A 21,692-nucleotide genomic window follows, 5' to 3' on the forward strand; every position below is an offset into this window, starting at 1 on the left:
GAGCTTTCGTGACCACGTAGAGTGTTAAGCCTTTCCTGGCACGTAAGGAAGAACCAATGACTCTAGGTATGCGGAGACCTGATGATAATGGGCTTTATGAACCACGATAAGCAATTTAAAATCAGTTTGATACTTTATAGGTAAATGTAAAAAGGGGTAACACAATCAAATCTTTGAGCATTTCGTAATAACCTCATGGCTGTATTCTGTAGCATCTGTAGTCTTTTCAGACTCATAGCAGGGAGATTAGCAGCATACACCACTGTTACCAGAATCGGCCCCTACCTTCAAGGAGTAAAGGGCAGGGACAGATCAGGTTCATCTGAAGCAGTGAACTCATTTGAGCTGCTGGTCCAAAAGTAGATTTGACAGCTAAGTAGAGTTCTTTTCTGCCCTGAATCTGGGAATGGCAGTGTGGGCTCAGGCTGTGTTCGTCACTGGAGGGGAGGGATAAAGAAGGATCCAGCCCTATGGCAGTTCAGGAGGAGGTGCTGGGACTCTCAGTAGAGAAAGGTAAAACTTGTGTCAAAAATGTGAGAAATCCAGTCTCCAGCCAGAGGCCCAGAGAGGAGAACAACCCTGCTTCTTTGCTCACCAGGTAACACTTCACAGGCACAAACACAAGCCTTACAAGAAGGAAGCTTGCAGGAAAAGCAGTGCTTAATGCCTCCAGCAACCCCAGGGGGGCGTAGTCAGGAGACAGTGCCTGGGAGGCTTAATCGGAGACTTGACAGTTCTCTCACAGGCTAGGCAGAGACACCCCTTCCTCACCTTTCCTGTCTCTTCTCTCTTCTACTTCTTACATCCCCTATCCCTCACCCCTCCCTTCTCAGAGGTACGGAACTCCCCTCCCATTCTCTTATTCTCATGGTCGTGGCCACTGCAATTCCACCTTGTCATCTCCTCTTATAGCTGGCGAATGTAGATAAAACAACTAGAAGCTGTATTCATGCTTTACAAGGAGAGAGAACTGCTGAAATGGGGGGGGGGGGGAGTAAGTTGTGTCTTTATGCTTGGCCAGACTAGATGGACCATTCAGGTCTTTATCTGCCGTCACTATGTTACAAGGATTAGTGTGATGCCTGTGTTGGGCGTTGAAAAAGTTTCGCTCTTCAGCCATCCATGCTGTGTTCATGGTTTTCATGTATCAGTGTGATATGTTTAAAAGGCTTTGAAGAATTCCACGTTCCAGCCATCAGTGCTGTGTTCCTGATTTGCATATATCACTTTGATGCATGTGACTTAGATGAAGATCAGTTTTTCAGTTCTCCATGCTTTAGTCTTGCTTTACATGTGTCAATGTGAAGTCTGTATGGTACTCTGCAGAAACTCCTCTCTTCAGTTGTCCATGCAGAATTCATGCTTTTTAATGTGCCTGGTTAACACCTGCATGGGACACTGATAATGAGCATATGATTTATACAGCTCTCAGTACTGTATTCGTACTTTCTGTGCAGCCATGTGATGCCAGCATGAGGAGGTTCTAATGACAATCAGCATAGCAGCACCTAATGTACTTAGCGTTAAACAGGAAGAATAGTTAAGGAGGGGGACCTTTTTAAAACGTTTAAAAACTGCAAAAGTGGACCAACAGCTGTTTCCTTGTAAATTAAGTATTGTTTTTTGGGTGAGCTCCTGGCTCAGAGCTGCAAAACCCTTGACTACATAACAGTTTCTGGGATGTGGCCTCTGCTCTGTTTGCAGTCTGCAGTTGCATTAAAGAGGAAGGGGAGATAACTGTCTTTACAGACATTCATTATTTAAGACAGGGTAATCAGTGCACTTAATCTTTCCTGAAAAGTTATTTTAAGCAAAATATAATTTGCCATGTTACTAAAGCAGTTACTTCAACAAAAACAAAATTAGCAAGAATTTTGCTGTTTAGAATCCTGTTTAGAAGAAATGGATCCACGGAATCTTAGAGGAGATTTGGTGGTGATGCCAGTAATTGGGAAGCAAAGCCGGTGCTGGGCAGACTTCTATGGTCTATGCCCTGATTGTGACTGGATAGGGATGGGCTTGAGTGTAAATTTTAAGGGGCTTTGACGTTAGCTTCAGAACTTAGTACAAGAACAATGCTTGGCAGACTTCTATGGTCTGTGCCCTGAGAATGGCAAGGAAAAGTCAAACTCGGGTATACATATAAAGTATCACATACCATGTAAAATGAGTCTATCTTGCTGGGCGTACTGGATGGATCGTTCAGGTCTTTATCTGCCGTCACTTATTATGTTACTATGTAAGAATGTTAGATGCTCCTAAATCTTCTGTAACAAACAACACGAATTAGTAAGTCCCTAAATTGTTTGGTTACTTAGAGGTATCCATCCCAGCTCAGGTTTTATTTCAGATTTACAAACAAATGAACTAGCCAAAGATGTAAAAATGAGATTGGGAAAGCACCGAAGAAGTGGAGACTCAGTTACCACCTGGTCCCAATTGTAAGTACTTTGTTAGTGGTATCTGAGTTCTTGTGTCTGGGAAAGTCGTACAAAATTTAACACAAGTTCAGATTGCTGTAGAACTGAGCCAAGTATTCAAATACCTTAGTGCCATGTGAGAAAAGAGTTCAGTTATTCACACAGAACAAGTTCAGCATTCAGCCCTTGGCAAAGAGGTTCTGGAAAGCTCTGGTGTCTGGCCCAGTTTCACTATTCTGTAGCCTCTGGTATAGTAAATAGCTTGACCAGTACAATGTCTTAACTACCTAAGGGGTCTTTACTAAGATGCGGCAGCGTTTTTAGCTCTTGGTAGAAATCAGTTGGTGGTAAACACCGAGATACCCAGAGGAATATAATGGGCGTCTTGGCGTTTACCCACTGATTTCTACCGAGAGCTAAAATCGCTACCACAGCTTAGTAAAAGACCCCCTTAAGATAAGTCAGACCAAGATCTACCTGGATCACAAGTACCTGGCAGCAGGTTTGTGCGAGTGGTGTGGCCACACAGGGCACAGGAGACACAGAGAAACAAAATTGCTCCCCATCCATTGTCCCCCATGCAGTGACTGGTCTTAGGTTTACTCCATTCATCTTGGTGTTGTGCAAGAAAGCTGGGATATGCATGATGGCTCCTGTATGAACACTAAGTTCTAAATCAAAAGCAAAGATTCTTCTGGTGTCGGTTCAGGCGATCCAGAAGAGAAGGTGGGCATCAGGCTATAGCATCATCAGACCCAGCTCCGACTTTGTAGATTCTCTCCCTGACACGATTATAGCGTGAACCCACCTCTCACCACAAACCTTCAGCTCAACAGATAATCTACTCAAACATGCTTGGCAAGTATCCTATCGTCTCTGACTCAAAAGCAAAGAATTAATTGGAGGAACGTGCGATTTTTCTGTGAATTGTGCAGTGGGAAGAGGGCTGCTGGTGCCTTCCCTTTTGCAATCAAATCATGTACTGTAAAAGAACAAACTTAAAGCTGAGTCATTACAGTTGCCAAAAATACTTTACAGTGGGGGAAATAAGTATTTGATCCCTTGCTGATTTTGTAAGTTTGCCCACTGACAGACATGAGCAGCCCATAATTGAAGGGTAGGTTATTGGTAACAGTGAGAGATAGCACATCACAAATTAAATCCGGAAAATCACATTGTGGAAAGTATATGAATTTATTTGCATTCTGCAGAGGGAAATAAGTATTTGATCCCCCACCAAGCAGTAAGAGATCTGGCCCCTACAGACCAGGTAGATGCTCCAAATCAACTCGTTACCTGCATGACAGACAGCTGTCGGCAATGGTCACCTGTATGAAAGACACCTGTCCACAGACTCAGTGAATCAGTCAGACTCTAACCTCTACAAAATGGCCAAGAGCAAGGAGCTGTCTAAGGATGTCAGGGACAAGATCATACACCTGCACAAGGCTGGAATGGGCTACAAAACCATCAGTAAGACGCTGGGCGAGAAGGAGACAACTGTTGGTGCCATAGTAAGAAAATGGAAGAAGTACAAAATGACTGTCAATCGACAAAGATCTGGGGCTCCACGCAAAATCTCACCTCGTGGGGTATCCTTGATCATGAGGAAGGTTAGAAATCAGCCTACAACTACAAGGGGGGAACTTGTCAATGATCTCAAGGCAGCTGGGACCACTGTCACCACGAAAACCATTGGTAACACATTACGACATAACGGATTGCAATCCTGCAGTGCCCGCAAGGTCCCCCTGCTCCGGAAGGCACATGTGACGGCCCGTCTGAAGTTTGCCAGTGAACACCTGGATGATGCCGAGAGTGATTGGGAGAAGGTGCTGTGGTCAGATGAGACAAAAATTGAGCTCTTTGGCATGAACTCAACTCGCCGTGTTTGGAGGAAGAGAAATGCTGCCTATGACCCAAAGAACACCGTCCCCACTGTCAAGCATGGAGGTGGAAATGTTATGTTTTGGGGGTGTTTCTCTGCTAAGGGCACAGGACTACTTCACCGCATCAATGGGAGAATGGATGGGGCCATGTACCGTACAATTCTGAGTGACAACCTCCTTCCCTCCGCCAGGGCCTTAAAAATGGGTCGTGGCTGGGTCTTCCAGCACGACAATGACCCAAAACATACAGCCAAGGCAACAAAGGAGTGGCTCAGGAAGAAGCACATTAGGGTCATGGAGTGGCCTAGCCAGTCACCAGACCTTAATCCCATTGAAAACTTATGGAGGGAGCTGAAGCTGCGAGTTGCCAAGCGACAGCCCAGAACTCTTAATGATTTAGAGATGATCTGCAAAGAGGAGTGGACCAAAATTCCTCCTGACATGTGTGCAAACCTCATCATCAACTACAGAAGACGTCTGACCGCTGTGCTTGCCAACAAGGGTTTTGCCACCAAGTATTAGGTCTTGTTTGCCAGAGGGATTAAATACTTATTTCCCTCTGCAGAATGCAAATAAATTCATATACTTTCCACAATGTGATTTTCCGGATTTAATTTGTGATGTGCTATCTCTCACTGTTACCAATAACCTACCCTTCAATTATGGGCTGCTCATGTCTTTGTCAGTGGGCAAACTTACAAAATCAGCAAGGGATCAAATACTTATTTCCCCCACTGTATGTTCCTTAATTTAAAAGAAAAAAAAGCATAAAGCTTTCCACAAATGAAAAAAATGACATTCTTAAAAGTGTCTCCTGCTTGGTAGTAATCTGGAGACAAGCCAGCCAGAGTGCTGCTGGTCTGTTTGTCATCAGAAATCAGGCAGCATCACCTATGGTATTCAAAGCATGTAGAAGGCAGACAACAGCTGAAGAGCAGCCTTGGTTGAGGAGATGTTAAACAGACTGTGACAACTATAGTCTTAACAAAAGAAGCATACCTTTTTCTATAGGAGAACTAAGGTCTGATGCCGAACAGACTTCTACAGTCTGTGTTCTACAAATGGCAAAGGACAGGTGAAACTACAGCAACTCCAGTGCTGTAGATCACTTTATTGTCAAGTGCTGTGAGTAAGGGTGCTGTGCAGCTCAGGGGGGAGGGGAAGGCATCTTGACTGGTAAGTTTAAAACTGTCAGCAATACTTGAGGATGAATTAAGGTTATGACCAAGATTCCATCATGTTTGGCTGCCTATATGGCTTGCATGGTGGAGACTTGACAACCAGTGTTTTAAGTGTGGGTGGCTGGGACCCACACGGAGTTGCAAGAGCAGCTCTGGCCACGTTAAGAACATAAGCACCGCCATACTGGGAAAAGACCAAGGGCCCATCAAGCCCAGCATCCTGTCTCCGACAGTGGCCAATCCAGACTTCAAGAACCCAGCAAAACCCATAAAAAAAAAAAAAAAATGTAATTATTGGGCATGGGAATGATAATAGCAGATCAGTGATAGATGTGCAAACTTTATTCATGCAAATATCACTGATCTGCTATTATCATTCCCATCTTGGAGCTTGTGGATCAATCACCTTGTTGGGCAGACTGAATAAACCGTGCGGGTCTTTATTTGCCCTGTTACTGTGTTTCACTGACATGTAACATTAAAAAAAACAGGAGAAATAAAAACAGTTTTAAAAGAAATTAAAGAGGGAGGAGAACTAGTATTAAGAACAGTGGGAGAGAGAATAAGAAGAACCAATAACTTGGAAAACAGGAAGCACATTTTATAATCATCCACTTATTGAAAGTCACTTATTGAAAATATCTCTTAAATTTGTTAGAAAACTCCAGTTTAGTTTTTACACATTTCTGTCCCGCAGCAATAGATTGCTGTGGACCATAGGACATACAGCTTGCTCATCTGGGAATGAGCGGTGGCAATTTCAAAATGATTGTATTTTTGCAAACGTTGCTGTTTGCTGATCCTGTTAGGGTGGGCAGTAGGAGTGACTAGAGTGCATAGGACACCTCTGAGAACAACTGATCCCCCAACTCTCGCCTTCCCATTATGTAAAATTTCACATGACGTAACTAGAAAAAAAATCCCGTTTAAAAAAAAAAAAAGAGAGAAGTCAATTCTGCCTCCTGAATATGTTCTCATTTCTTTTCCTGTTTGCTGACTTCAGTTTCTGTGTGTTTCTAAGTAGCTATTAGTGTATAAACGTTTTGACAACTCCTTCCCCTGAGCCATTTCTCCCTCATTATGGATCTAAGTAAGTTGCAGATGCAGCTTGGCTGTTTGTCATCAGATATCACACTTACACACGCGGAACATGAATACTGTGTGAACAACATTAGCATATCCTTCTAAGGAGTGGAATAGGCCTGTTGCACAGAGTAAACGCCTTTCATTTCTCAAAAAGTAGAAAAAAAACCTTTCAGAAATAAAATCTATCAGGAAGAAAAACAGGAAAGGAGAGCCAGGGATATGATCCAAAATAGGAGTAGACAGAGTGAAGTATATTGAAGGCTTCAGTCAGGTTTGCTGCTTTAAATAGGTGAATAATCTTCTGTATGGTTTCTAGGAAGTTCAGTGCAACTACAAGCCTGGGGCTGGTATTTATTTATTTAGACTTGTTCACACCTTTTTCAGTAGTAACTCAAGGTGACTTACATTCAGGTCAGGGGTGTAGCTATGTGGGGCCACGGGGGCCTGGGCCCCTGTGGATTTGGCCCTGGACCCCCCTGCCGATGACCCTCTCGAACCCCCCCTCCCGCCGTCAACCTGCCGTCGCCTACCTTTGCTGGCGAGGGACCCTAACCCCCGCCAGCCAAGGTCCTCTTCTTCCTTCATTCTGTTTCTAAGTCTGATGTCCTGCACATACAACGTACAGGACGTCAGACTCAGAAACAGAACGAAGGAAGAGGAGGACCTCGGCTGGCGGGGGTTGGGGTCTCCCTCCAGCAAAGGTAGGCGACGGTGGGGGAGGGGGTCGAGAGGGTCGTCAGCAGTGGGGAGGTCAAGGTGGTGGTGAGGGGTGTCGGCAATGGCGGGGGGGGGTCGGCAGTTCCAGGGGGGCTAAAACGTCCCCCCCCTACCTCGGGCTCTGGACCCCCCTCCCGCCGAAGTCTGGCTGCGCCCCTGATTCAGGTATACTGGATATTTCTCTGTCCCATTGCCTCAAGTCTGTACTTGAGGCAATGGAGGGTTAAGTGACTTGTCCAAGATCACAAGGAGCAGCAGTGGGGTTTGAACCGGCCACCTCTGGATTGCAAGACTGGTGCTCTAACCACTAGGCCACTCCTCCATTCACTTTATAGACAGACACACAACACAAGTCTTGTAGCTCTCTGGTCTCAGAGTCGTCATCTGTTGTCAAAGGAGCAGGCCTACAATTTGGTGGAAAAGGGTAGAGCTATTCTGGTTCATGTCTTTTTTTAGTATTTGAAATTGTGTCCAATTCAACCCAATTTAAGGAAGGGGAGGTGCAGAAGAACTGGACTTTGACATTTCTAAAAGCCTTTGAATAGCTGATGTCTTACTCTGCGGGGAATGAATTTTTGCATGTCTTGTTGGGTCAGGGTTAAATTCCATGTTCATTGCAGAAGCCACTCAATGGGCTCCCCCCCAGAACAGGTTGTCTGCCAGGAATCCATCATGTGGTATACCTCTGGGAAGCCAGTGCATGCCTCCTACACACTCGTACATCTATGAGCAACAGCATTACCCAACCAGCCTTAATAATTAACACAGTTCACCGCCAGACTCTACAGCACCATGCAGTGATTGGAATTAATAAGGGGGTGTGGGAAGCACTAGCAGGATGGCATCCCGAACAGAGGGTGAGCATGAGACAGGAGAAGATACTTTGTTTAGAAATAAGCTCTTAATAACTTTAAGATTCTCTGTTACTCAGCTTCTGGGTGATAGAACTTTTATATCAAATCCCAGTCTTTGTCTTCTGAATATGGATTCAGAGGTTCAATCTGGACTATATCATTTGGATGTCAGCATGTATGGGCAGAACACAGATGGAACTTCCGATGCAGTTTAACTGAGTAGTATTACAATCAAAGTCTCGCCTGTCCTGGCTGCTAAGTCCCTCACTATAGAAATGTTTGATTCATTTGTTTTTCCTTCCAGTATGGGATGGGCATAGAGCATTGGCATAGGAGACACGGACCAGGACTGCCCATCTACGACCTAGGGAGCCTGCTGAACTGTGACTGACGTGTTTCACTGAGTGAGTAAATTCTGCAGAATTCAACAGCTTGAGTCAAAGAGGAGGAAGAGCCTAGTGGTTGGTTTCCAAGTGGCGTAGAGCCGAGAGGTTAAGGCGATGGACTAGAAATACATAGGAGCCGATATTGAGACCACAGGAGGGAGCTCGGCTAACTTCCGCGGTTGGCGATAAACCCGCAATTTCAATGCCAGGGCTGTATCCGGCGACCGGCATTGAATTTCTAAAACGTAGCTGATTAATCTGACATTCATCGGCTGACTGGCTAAGTTATAACAGCCAAAAATAGACCTACTACTACTACTATTTATCATTTCTATAGCGCTATAAGGCATACGCAGCGCTGTACACCATACACAAAAAAGACTGTAAGCTCTTTGAGCAGGGACTATCTAGATAAGACAGGTAAACAGACAGAACAATTAAGGGTAAGGGAATAATAGGTGAGGTTGAAGGACAGGGCAAGTGAGTAGTGGTTAGGAGTCAAAAGCAGTGGTAAAGAGGTGGGCTTTAAGTTTGGACTTGAAAACGGCCAAAGACGGGGCTAGACGCACAGGCTCGGGAAGTCTATTCCAAGCGTGGGGTGCAGCAGACCTGCTATCTTACGTGGGTCTGTCTGGCCACTAAACTTAGAAGCTAGCCCAGACACCAGCTATGTCACGCAACATAGCCAGTTAGCGCCAATATTCATTGGCTGACCGACTAAGTGCGGATATTTAGCCAAGATAGCCAACTATCTCACGTTGAATACTAGCACACAGCCGGCTATAGCCTATTCAACCTGGCCAGTTAAATAGTTTTAAATATCGCCCGGCTAGAATGTAGAGATCGGAACTGAAACATCTGGGTCGGGACTGCTCTGTTTCTATGGCAGTTTAGAACAGGGGCTTTGTCTGTAGTATTTTCCCCTCTGGAGCAGCCGCTGTACAAAGATGCACATTGAAAAGATGAACAGCAGCGACCCGGCAGCCTCCACTTGTTTTCATTATGGAGGTGGATATAAGCTACATGAGATTAATAACAATGATTCCCTCAGTTCCTCATGTAAAGTCTCTCATGTGTGCCTTTGAGCTGGTATAAAACTCAGCATGGAATTTTGTTCCTATAACATGCATAACTCCAGTAGTTGGAACGTAAGAACAGGGCCAGGTGGACTTCTATGGCTTATGTTCCAGAAACGCCAAAGAAAGACCATGATCAAGTGTTCTACATCACATTCATTGTTGATTTAATCATGAATTGATAATGAGTATGACAGTTGGGCAGACTGGATGGACTGTTCAGGGTTTTATCTGCCGTCACTTACTTTGTTACTATTCCCTTTATAAAATGGGAAACATGCATGTAGATTTTGGTCCTGCCCGAACCACACCCTCTTGAAATCTTTGCATGCTGTGGACCTCCATGTGTAAAATAGCGGCTTTCTGACATTGACATTTTATACATGAATGTATTATACCAGGGGTTCTCAACCCAGGACTCACCCAGCCAGTCAGGCTTTCAGCAAACTCACAATAAATTTGCATACAATAGAGGTAGGGCATTCAAATCTATCTCATGCATATTCATTGTGGATATCCTGAAAATCTGACTGGCTAGGTGTGTCCCAAGGACCAGGTTGAGACAGTGGTGTACCGAGGGTGGGGACGATCCGCCCGGGGTGCATGCTGCAGGAGGTATGCAGGCAGCAGCCGTGCGGCTGTTGGCTCTGCTGGTTCCCTGCTCCCTCTGCTGTTACTTCCTGTTCTGGGGCACAGGGAGCAGGGAACCAGCGGAGCTGACAGCCACGCAGCTGCTCCCTGCACCGCAGCAGGTAGGAAGAATGCACCCGGAGGAGGGGTGTCGTGCTGCACCCAGGGGGATGGACGACCGAGTGCAGCGGTGATCCGCCTCAGGTGGCAGCCAACCAAGGAACGCCACTGGGTTGAGAACCCCTGTATTATACACAAAATGCTGTTATTTCCGTGTGTCCAGTATGTTCCATGCGTTCCTCTTCAAAACATCACCCTGTCACGCTCAGCTTTACCATTAGGCAGGCCGTGCAGGTGTCTAGCACAGTACTTCTCAACCCAGTCCAGTTGTGTTTTCACAATATCCACAATTAATATGCATGAAGTAGATTAGCATACAATGGATCTTGACTGTATACAAGTTTATTTTAGGTATATTCATTGTTGTGATCCTGAAAACCTGGCTGGTAAGATCTACCTCCTGGAGAGGATTGAGAAGCATTGGTGTAGGGCAATGCTTCTCAACCTAGTCCTCAGGGCAGTGGTTCCCAAACCTGGTCCTGGAGGCACCCCAGCCAGTCAGGTTTTCAGGATATCCACAGGATATTCATGAGATAGATTTGCATACAACGGAGGCAGTGCATGCAAATCTCTCTCATGAATATTCATTGCGGGTATCCTCAAAAGTTGACTGGCTGGGGTGCCTCCAGGACCAGGTTTGGGAACCACTGCCTCAGGGCACACCCAGCCCATCAGGTTTTCAGGATACCTACCAAGGAGGTAGTGCATGCAAGTCTCTATCGTGCATATCTATTCTTGATGTCCTGAAAACCTAACTGGACTGGACTGAGAAGCACTGTGCTAGGGCAGGATTTCCCAAGATGATCCTGGAATATCATCTTTCCAGTCAGGTTTTCAGGATAACCACAATGAATATGTATGAAAGATTTGCATATAATGGAAGCAGTGTATGCAAATCAATCTCATGCATATTTATTGTGATATATACTTATATATTTATTTTAGTTTATTTTATGCTTATTTGAAATCATTTGTAAACAAAATAATTTTCCCATAACTTTTATCATACCTTGTTTTTCCTCCACCAATCATTCTATCCATTCACTCCATTCAATCATATTCTATACATCTTATTAATATACATTCCATATGTGATACATAACTTTACAGAATTCCAAGACCATAAAGTTCAACAAATTTCAACAATCTTTTTCTAACAAGTGTTCATTCCAATGTCCCAGTTTTCCTACTGTAGATCTCTAGGCACTATATGTTGATATGTTCAATCAAATCTTCAGACCACTCTGGTACATCCCCTCCGTATATTCATCAATCCTTACATTAAACCGCTACTTCATGTTGTCCTTTAATGCTTCCTTTAAACAGTATATATGACACTGACAACCAACTAACCGAGAATTTAAACATGTGATCGAAAGTTGGCAAGAAGCGATTGTTATTCTGGATACAAATACAGACCAGGACTGTTAAGGGAAATAACAGTAATTGGAGTGGAGGAGTGGTCTAGTGGTAAGGGTGGTGGACTTTGGTCCTGAGGAACTGAGTTCGATTCCCACTTCAGGCACAGGCAGCTCCTTGTGACTCTGGGCAAGTCACTTAACCCTCCATTGCCCCATTGAGCCTGCCATGAGTGGGAAAGCACGGGGTACAAATGTAACAAAAAGAAAATAGATACTATTGGAGATTCTACATGGAATGTTGCTACTATCGGAGATTCTACTTGGAATGTTGCTATTCCACTAGCAACATTCCATGAGAAGTCGGCCCTTGCAGATCACCAATGTGGCCGCGCAGACTTCTGCTTCTGTGAGTATACGTGCAGGACGTCAGACTCACAGAAGCAGAAGCCTGCGCGGCCACATTGGTGATCTGCAAGGGCCGACTAGGGTGGTGGACTTTGGTCCTGGGGAACTGAGGAACTGAGCTCTATTCCCACTTCAGGCACAGGCAGCTCCTTGTGACTCTGGGCAAGTCACTTAACCCTCCGTTGCCCCATGTAAGCCGCATTGAGCCTGCCATGAGTGGGAAAGCGCAGGGTACAAATGTAACAACAACAAAAAAAAATAATTGTTCCAAAGACATTATAATTACAGATATGTCAGTGTCATATATACTGTTTAAAGGAAGCATTAAAGGACAACATGAAGTAGCGGTTTAATGTAAGGATTGATGAATATACGGAGGGGATGTACCAGAGTGGTCTGAAGATTTGATTGAACATATCAACATATAGTGCCTAGAGATCTACAGTAGGAAAACTGGGACATTGGAATGAACACTTGTTAGAAAAAGATTGTTGAAATTTGTTGAACTTTATGGTCTTGGAATTCTGTAAAGTTATGTATCACATATGGAATGTATATTAATAAGATGTATAGAATATGATTGAATGGAGTGAATGGATAGAATGATTGGTGGAGGAAAAACAAGATATGATAAAAGTTATGGGAAAATTATTTTGTTTACAAATGATTTCAAATAAGTATAAAATAAACTAAAATAATTATATAAGTATATATCATGATAATGGTGGTTACTTAGGCGTAAACTAGATAAGATAATTGGTAACCTTAAAAGCAGAGAGAGCTCAGATTTAAAGACAATGCATATTTATTGTGGATATCCTGAAAACCTAACTGGCTAGGACGTACTCCAGGACTAACTTAGGAAACACTGGTCCAGGGGAAGCTGTAGGATCTATTCTAAAGGACATTTATGTATTTATTTATTTGTTTGTATTCCACCATATTCCAAGGAAGTAAACTTAAAAGCAACATCTCAAAATACTTTTTCACCGAAAGGGTGGAGGATGCCTGGAATGAACCTCGTGGTGGAGGTGGTTGAGACAAAAAACAGCCACAGAATTCAAAAAGGTGTGGGATAAATACAAAGGATCCTTATGGAGCAAGAGGGTGGGATCAAAGCAAAATAAATGACATAGAGGGGAGTAACCTGCACAGAGTGGCAGCTACAATCTGAAAGCGGCAGGTGCAATCCTAAACAAAGTTACAGAGGAGGTAACATGCACGTTCTGTACAGAAAGGCATGTACAACTCTGGCCACCTCGCTGGACAGACTGGATGGAGCATGTAGGTCTTTATCTGTTGTCTGTAACTGTGCTGAGGATGGCAACTTTAGGAGGGTGCCAAAGAGCAGCTGCAATGAAACCAAAACAAGAAGGTCCCGACAACCCCACAAATACGAAAAAAAAAACATTATTGCATTCTTTTATGCACAGTCAGTTTTCAAATTGCCCATTTATCCAGATAAGTAGCCACTCACTTATATAAATGGTTTTTGGGAACGACATTCATAATGGCATCATTTTATAAGGGGTCTGACTATATAGAGACAACATGTTAGATGTTGAAGTAGACATAATGCCATAATTGGAGGCTTCTGTGGGGCTGCATTTTTCCCCTCATCCTATATAATAATTTTCACCTCCAGCGTTCTATGCATCTGGCTGCCTGTGTGCGTGGCTTTCTTCAGAGTTGGTCTGCTAGGCTCCGAAGCCCAGGCTGACGTCACACGCAGCACTGACCAACCGCAGGACAGCAGCATGAGGCCCCGCCCCTGCCGCCCTTGCCACCACGCCCCTCCCCCAAGGTCGCCACCGCTGCTCACCCCTCCATCCCCCCCAAGGTCGCCTCCCCCTCCACCCCCCACGAGGTCGCCGCAGCCTCTGCTGCCCCCTCCACCCCCCCCCAAGGTTGCCGCCCAGGCCCAGCCACTTTCTCTCCATGCCCACCCACCCAACAGACCTGCCAAGTCTCCCGCGAAATACGTGGCGCCAGCTCCCATTTCCAGCCACTGCTGCTTCTCCTGTTGAGCAGCAGCAGCCGCTACAAAAACAAAATGAGCTATTTAAAGCACCAAAAATGCTTTTAAAAAGCAAGCGCGGCACTGCAGGCAGCCATCAGGCATTGGCTGTCGGCTCTGCAGTCGCTCCTCTCGCCTCTCACGTCACTGCCCCTGGAGCAGACCCCGGAGGAGCGCAACGACGTGAGAGGTGAGAGGAGCGGCTGCAGAGCCAACAGCCAATGTCTGATGGCTGCCTGCTGTGCCACGCTTGCTTTTTAAAAACATTTTTGGTGCTTTAAATAGCTCTTTTTGCTTTTGTACAGGCCGCTGCTGCTCAACAGGAGAAGCAGCAGTGGCCGGAAATGGGAGCTGATGCCGCGTGTTTCGTGGGAGACTTGGCAGGTCTGTGTTGGGTGGGCGGGCCTGGATGAAAAGAAAGGGATAGAGAGAGAGGCACGGGATGGAAGAATCGGGAGAGGGGGGTAGATGGATGGAAGGATGGGGAGAGAAAGACACGATGGAAGGATGGGGAGAGAAAGGGGGAGATGGATGAATGGATGCAGAGAGAAAGGGGAGAGACTGGAAGGATGTGGAGAGAGAAGGGACACTAAACAGAAAAGGTTAGAGAGATGAACACTGGATAGAAGGAGGGGGAGAGAGACAGATGGAAGGATCAGGAGAGAGGGTAGATGGGTGGAAGGATGGGGAGAGAAAAAGGGAAGATGCTGGATGGAAGGGTATGGAAAAAAAAGGAGACACTGGATGGAAGGATGCAGAAAGAAAGAGGGGAGACATTGGGAGGGGGTCCTGAGAACAGAGAGGGGGAGGGGGTCTAGAGAGGGGGGTGGTCCCGAGACCAGAGTGGAGGGGGTCCAGAGACCTGAGAGGGGAGGAGGGAAGGGGGTCCTGAGACCAGAGAGGGAGGGGGGGGGGAGATATCTCTGTCACACACACACTCTCTCTCTCTCACAGTCAGTGTCTTTCTCTCTCTCACTCTCACACACTGTCTCTCACACACTCTGTTTCACACCGTATCACATTCACTCTCTATGTGTCACAGTCACTCTCAAACACTCTCTCGGTCTTACAGAGAGTCTGTGTATCGCACACATACTCTCACACTCTATCTCACACACACTCTCTCACAGACATACCCGCACCCACACTCACTCTCTCTGTCACACACACACACACACACACACACACACTCACACATTCACTCTCTCTCACACACACTCTCTCAAACATACACACTCTGGGGAAAACCTTGCTAGCGCCCATTTCATTTCTGTCAGAAACGGGCCTTTTTTTACTAGTATTTGATAAAACATGGTGAATAAAATGAAGAATTAGACTGAGAATATTATGACAATGTGCTGAATATTGTGTTCATTTCTGGTTGCCTTACCCCAAAAACAACTACAGCAGAATTGGAAAAGGTGCGGGGAAAGGCAACCATAATGATAAAGGGGATTGAACAGCTGCCTTCTGAAGAAAAGCTAAAGAAGTTTGGGCTCTTCATCTTGGAGAAGCACTGACTGAAAGGACGTATGATAGATGTTTTCAAAATCATTAGAAGTGTGAGACAGGTAAAGAGGGAACAGTTCTTTCTGCCTTCAGATGTATCTATGGAATTTGATACCAGAGAGTTTAGACAAATTCCAAGAGAAATGAATAAATGTTAGCCAATTAGACCTCGGAAAGCTGCAGGTCATCCATGGATCGCTTCTTTGGGATTTACCAGGTACTTTCTAGTAACCTGCACTGGCCACTGTTGGAGGCAGAATGCTGGGTTTGATGGACCCTTGGTCTGACCCAGCATGTCTTCTCATATCTGATGTTATCTAGTTGTGCATTTACATCTGAAAGTCTCTCACCTGTACAGGTATAGGTGAGAGTATCTTATTTGCAAAGGTATAACAGAAACCTGATAACGATTCAGGTATAACTAAGAATATCTTAGTGGTACCAGTATAGATGACACCAGTGTGTCTCTGGTTTGAAACAAAATTTGGATCATCTCAATGTGTTTTGCAGCACAATGTAGTCTTTCAGTACAACTGTATGATATGCCATATTATGTTGTATTTACAACATTGCCCCCTGAAACAGAAAAAAAAAGTTTTCAAAAAAACTGAATAAAATGAAAATTTGTGTAAGCAACTTGGGGAACCAAACAGAACAAACATTTTGGCTTATACACCTCTGTACTGTATGTAACATCTTTTTTTTTCTTTTCCTCATTCTTCCCTTTTAGAATTTCGGATCAAAAATGTGAAGATTACCAAAATGGTTTCACTGAATGAAGCATGGCTACAGCTGTGTTTTATGCTCATTAGACTTCCAGAAAGCATCAAGGGCGAAGGACCCTGTATCATCTCTGCCGACAGAAAGATGGCTGGGTGCTCAGGCAGGAGCCTAAAACAGGTACCCAAGGGGCTGCCTCCCCAACTGGAACATTTGGATCTGTCCTACAATAAACTTCAGCAAGTAACAGGCAAGGATTTTTCAAACTTACCCAACCTGCAGGTTTTGAATTTAGGTTACAACAACATTTCAGTGATTGAGGACAATACTTTCAAATTTAATGTTCTTCTGGAGGCACTCATAATTTTCAACAATTCTTTACCTGAAATTCCTATGCCAGCTCTGAGGCCTCTGAGAAATCTGAAAAAACTGGATATGTCCAATAATTTATATAATTATTCAACCCTTGACAAGGACTTTCACACCCTCAGCAACCTGAAGGACCTCTCCATGGGTGGACCAATGATCAGGGTGGTTCGTCAGAATGATTTCTTGCCTCTGAAATACATTCCTTTGCAAAGATTTGCTCTGAAAACCACTTCCAGCCTGGCACATTATGAACCAGGGGCGTTCGCTGTACTCAACACCAGTGTTCTTTGGTTTGATATTGCCTTGGACACCAATGCTAAGGCTCTTCGGGAAATCCTGAGGGACCTGCAGAACAAATCCCTAGCATGTCTCCGGTTCCGAAATCTGTTTGAGTTCACCTATTACACTGATTCCTTGGACCTGTTTGCTGGACTGGCAGACATCGATGTGAGAACGCTTGTTTTCTTCCGTGGCAAATTCAATGAAAATCTTCTGCGCTTGGCCTTGTTGAATGTGCAGAAGTCTCTAATCACCAACATGGCCCTAATGTCCATAGATTTTGCCAGGTCCTTGAATTCCTCAATTTCCGAAATAAGGATCAATAGCTTGACCTTGAATAACCTGGTTCTGATGGATATTAGTAATCCTGACATCCTTAGGTTTGACTGGACTTTCACTTGGTTTAACCAGGTCACCAACCTGTCCATCATCAATGTCAACTTCAACTTTGTCCCCTGTGATGCTTGGGATGAAATGAAAAATGTGGTTCTTCTGAATGTGTCTAACAACCGTCTGAAAGATGACAGCATCTTCAATCCAACATGCCTTTACCAAAACATAGTCCCCAAAATGGAAGTGTTCATTGCTAGCAACAACCAGTTGACCAGCCTGAAAGCCGTTTCTCTACTGACCAGCAGTTGGCCTAAAATTACTTATGTCAATCTTGGCTATAATTCCCTTGGAGCTCTCAATGAGTCTTGTGTCTGGAATCCATCAATCACCACCTTTATCCTACACCATAATGTGGTCAACACAAATGTATTCAAATGCCTGCCTACAAGTTTAGAGTATCTGGATATGTCCAACTCACAGCTAGAACGGTTGGACATGGAATATTTTAGCCAAACCCAGAACCTAAGGGAACTCTGGCTGAGCAGTAATAAAATAAAATTTATCCCTTCCACTTGGAAGAGTCTCAGCCTTCAAGTGCTGGCAGTGGATGGCAATTCCTTTGGTGTCATCAACACCAAGTCCTTTGATAACATGCCCCAGTTGAATATACTGAAGGCAGGGAACAACCCATACCACTGCACTTGTGATCTCAACAGCTTTATCAAAAAGATAATGCAAAATGGCCAACTCAGGCTTCTGAACTGGCCTGAGGACTATACCTGCTACCACCCGCAAGCCCTCCTTGACACAAGAGTAGAGCTGTTCTCTCCCAGTCAACTTGAGTGTGATGTCAATTTAGTCGTTGCAATTTCTGTCTCTGTGACAGCCGCTCTGGTCATCCTATGTATGCTGCTTTGCTGGAAGTTCGATATCCCTTGGTATCTGAAAGCCACGTGCCAGATTGTGCAGGCCAAGTACCGCTCCCGCCAGGACACATCAACCAGGACTTACACCTACCATGCTTTTGTCTCCTACAGCCACTCAGATGCAGACTGGGTAAGGGGGGAGCTTCTTTACCGCCTGGAAAACTCCAGCCCCCCTTACAGTATCTGCATCCATGAGAGGGATTTTCTGCCAGGCAAGTGGATCATTGACAACATTATTGAAAACATTGAGAAGAGCCGAAAGGTCATCTTGGTGCTGTCCCGGAACTTCGTAAACAGCGAGTGGTGCAACTATGAGCTCTACTTTGCCCATCAACGAGCTATCGGCCATGCATTCGAGGACGTCATCCTCGTGGTCATGGAGACCATCAGCCTGGATTCCCTGCCCAACAAATTCTGCCGGCTGCGGAAGATGCTCAGCACCAAGACATACTTAGAATGGCCTGCGGAGCCCAACCGGCAGCCCTTTTTCTGGATGCAGTTGAAAAATGTCTTAGGAAAAGCCTCAGTGGCTGTGAGACCACAGGGTGGCTTCTCTCTGGTGAACGAGAATGTGGCCCCTGACCTGCCTACAGTCTCTGGGAACATGGACCCTTCTGTTGGCAGCCTGCCTTCTGGCTTCTCCATAGACATAGCCTAAGGGTGCTACAGTATTACATATGTGCCTAGAGCACATTAACCCTTTGCTCTGTTACTTCCATACCTTGAGCTTCTTTCTGGTGTTCTGAAGTTTGAGGATTTTCTGTGGCAGGTGACCAAACATTTTGACACAGACAACTACACATAGGAAGTCGGATTTGTCATAGATCGCACATGTGTAACTTGTGTTTTATCGGTGTGTTGTTGGCAAAAGTGTTCTGAGCACTGATCTTGTATTTTGGTGCAAACTTTTGATGGTTTGTAACTTTGGGGTTATGACCAGGGTCTGTTTCTTTTGTAAACAGGCCAGTCCTGGTCAAGCCTGGCTGCATAATAATAATAAGACCTGCTTGCCCCATGATTGGTAGAGTTTCTGCCAGGTACTTGTGACCTGGATTGGCCACTGTTGGAAGCAGGATACTGGGCTAGATGGACCATTGGTCTGACCCAGTAGGGCTATTCTTATGTTATGTTAACATGTAATAATTCTTTGCTCACTTTTCCAACTGTTAAGTCAAGATGACTTGTAGCATTTTTAGAATTCAACCGTAAAAGTCCTTGCTCTGAAGACCTTATAAGCTAAGAGAAGACCTGAGCCCATGGATAATAAAGTGATTTGGACCAGATAACAAGGAATATCGGAGTTGAATATTGTAGCCACTGCTTTAACCAGTAGATATCAGTTGATGAATTTAAAGCTCAGGAACAGGGGATCTCTTCTTGGTCACTGCATAGGGTGTGTGTTGCTGCCACAACAAATTCTTCTCATAGATCTGAATGCTAAACCCGGCAAACTCCACTTGTGCAGTGATAGCACAGATGAGGTCCGGCTCCTGGACTATCTCGGGAGGAAAAATCACAGAAGAGAGAGAATGTGTCAGAGGCTTTTTCTCAAAGATGCACTTTATAAAGAGAAGGATTAAGCCTTTCCATTGTAGGAAGGAAAAGTTCTTGCTCTGAATTATATTGCTGTAGTGGAACATGAAACAGTATTTGGTTACTTTTCCTTAATGTTACAGGTGGTTATGCTATCTCTACTCTGTAATCTTTAGAGAGATTATTTAAAGGTCACTGCAAAATAATTTGTTTAATTGACTAAAGGGTGACAGTTGTGTGTCCATTCCCTAAGACCTCCGGTCCTAGAGATGACAGGCTCTGAATCCCTGTGTCTATCCCCTCAGCCCTCCAGTCCTAGAAGTGACAGGCTCTGTATCACTGTGCCCATCCTGTGAGCCCTCCGGTCCTAGAGGTGACAGGCTCTGTCTCCCTGTGTCCATCCCCTCAGTCCTCCAGTGCTAGAGGTGACAGGATCTCTCACCCTGTGTCCATCCCCTCAGTCCTCCAGTCCTAGAAGCGACAGGCTCCGTCTTCCTGTGTCCATCCCCTGAGCCCCCATCCTACATATGAAGAAATGTTTGTAGAACTGGGTGTGGTCCTGATAAAAGTGGCACATCACTTACTCCCAAATGAATTTCATTTCATTTATAGACCACTTGTCATTACATCTAATATATACATAAAAATCTACAACCTAAATACAGGCCAAGCATGTGACTTTTTAGGAAAGTGTAGAAGCCCCTGCTCTGCTCTCAACTCCAGGATCACTCGTTCCAAGTCTGTGTTTCTAGTACTGGAAAAATACCATTACAGACCTCACTGTAGTGAGGGATGGACCAAGTGCTTCTGTTAATGAGATTGCCCAAAACGCTGTAATTAAGCTGAGAGCTTTGTTTGATTAATTGTTGTCAGTGTTTTGAAGCTGAAATTGCACACAGTACATTATGGGTAACCTGTGGAGATGTAGCAGTGTCCGAGCAATAGAATTGGTTTATTGTACTCTTAAGAGATAACACGTGCTGTTGCATTTAGTGTGATATGCAGAGGGTTCTATCAAGTTAACCTATAGACACTGAGGGCTAACATTTAACCCAGGGTGCTTAATGCCGTGGGTTTATTAGCCCTGGATATTCAGCACTGGGTCATACTCGGATACCGGTGCTGAATATCAGATTAGCTGGTGAGTGCCGATGTTCAGCACCAGAGCGAACTCCAGACAAGTTAGGGCAGCTGTTTTGCTGTCCTAATTTGCTCTGACAATTATCCAGGTCCCGGCACTGATTATTGGTGATACCTGGATAACTTCTGGCTCCCCTGGACCATCCCAGCACTGCCGAGGCAATCAGACATGATATTGAATGTCCGTATCTGGGAAACGCTGCGGAATACCACTGCCTGTGCTCGCTGGGCACTATTTATCCCACTACCCGATAACTAATTTTGAATTTCAACCCCTGAATTGCAATAATCTACTGATACCACTAAACGAAACTGTCAGAATTTATGATTGGTAACAGCTGTATATTAAAACACCTCTTCTGGACTTTTTCATTATCTGGGTGTGCAATGATTAGTCAAGATACTGAATCTCTGAGCTTACAAGAATAGAAACTCCATCGATCGTATTGACAGAAAAGTGACACCATGGTAAATTCAGAATGAGCCTATTGGTCGATAACAAAGTCTGAATCATTTTAAATCCCTTACCCTTTATGGAGAAAGGGAAGGGGTTTGAATTTAGCTCACATCCTTTTCAAGGCAAATTACATACTCTGTCTGAATATTTTCTGATCTTGAGGGCTTTCAGGCTAAGGTTTGAGGGTTAAGTGACTGCCCAAGTGGAATTTGAACCCTGGCTTCCAGAGCTGGCCCAACCACTAGGCAAGACCAGGTAGTTGCCTAGGGCAGGCACCTGCTTTC

The 21,692-nt window shown here is 44.8% G+C and overlaps 1 protein-coding gene across 3 annotated transcripts; it reads left to right on the forward strand.

Moving 5' to 3' along the window:
- The first annotated feature begins 513 nt into the window (after positions 1 to 513).
- LOC115458293 (toll-like receptor 2) lies at positions 514 to 21,447 on the forward strand. Of its 3 annotated transcripts, XM_030188156.1 has the most exons (3): positions 514 to 598; positions 8,452 to 8,551; positions 16,382 to 21,447. In XM_030188156.1, the coding sequence occupies exon 3, from the start codon at positions 16,414 to 16,416 to the stop codon at positions 18,934 to 18,936; it is 2,523 nt and encodes an 840-aa protein (XP_030044016.1). In that variant the 5' UTR covers positions 514 to 598; positions 8,452 to 8,551; positions 16,382 to 16,413; the 3' UTR covers positions 18,937 to 21,447. The 3 variants fall into 3 exon arrangements, with proteins under 3 accessions (XP_030044016.1, XP_030044017.1, XP_030044015.1); XM_030188157.1 differs by lacking the exon at positions 8,452 to 8,551 and having other exon boundaries at positions 574 to 598; XM_030188155.1 differs by lacking the exons at positions 514 to 598; positions 8,452 to 8,551 and adding an exon at positions 8,123 to 8,150.
- The last annotated feature ends 245 nt before the right edge of the window (positions 21,448 to 21,692 follow it).

Source organism: Microcaecilia unicolor, chromosome 14, assembly GCF_901765095.1.
Source record: "Microcaecilia unicolor chromosome 14, aMicUni1.1, whole genome shotgun sequence".
Lineage (NCBI taxonomy): Eukaryota > Metazoa > Chordata > Amphibia > Gymnophiona > Siphonopidae > Microcaecilia > Microcaecilia unicolor.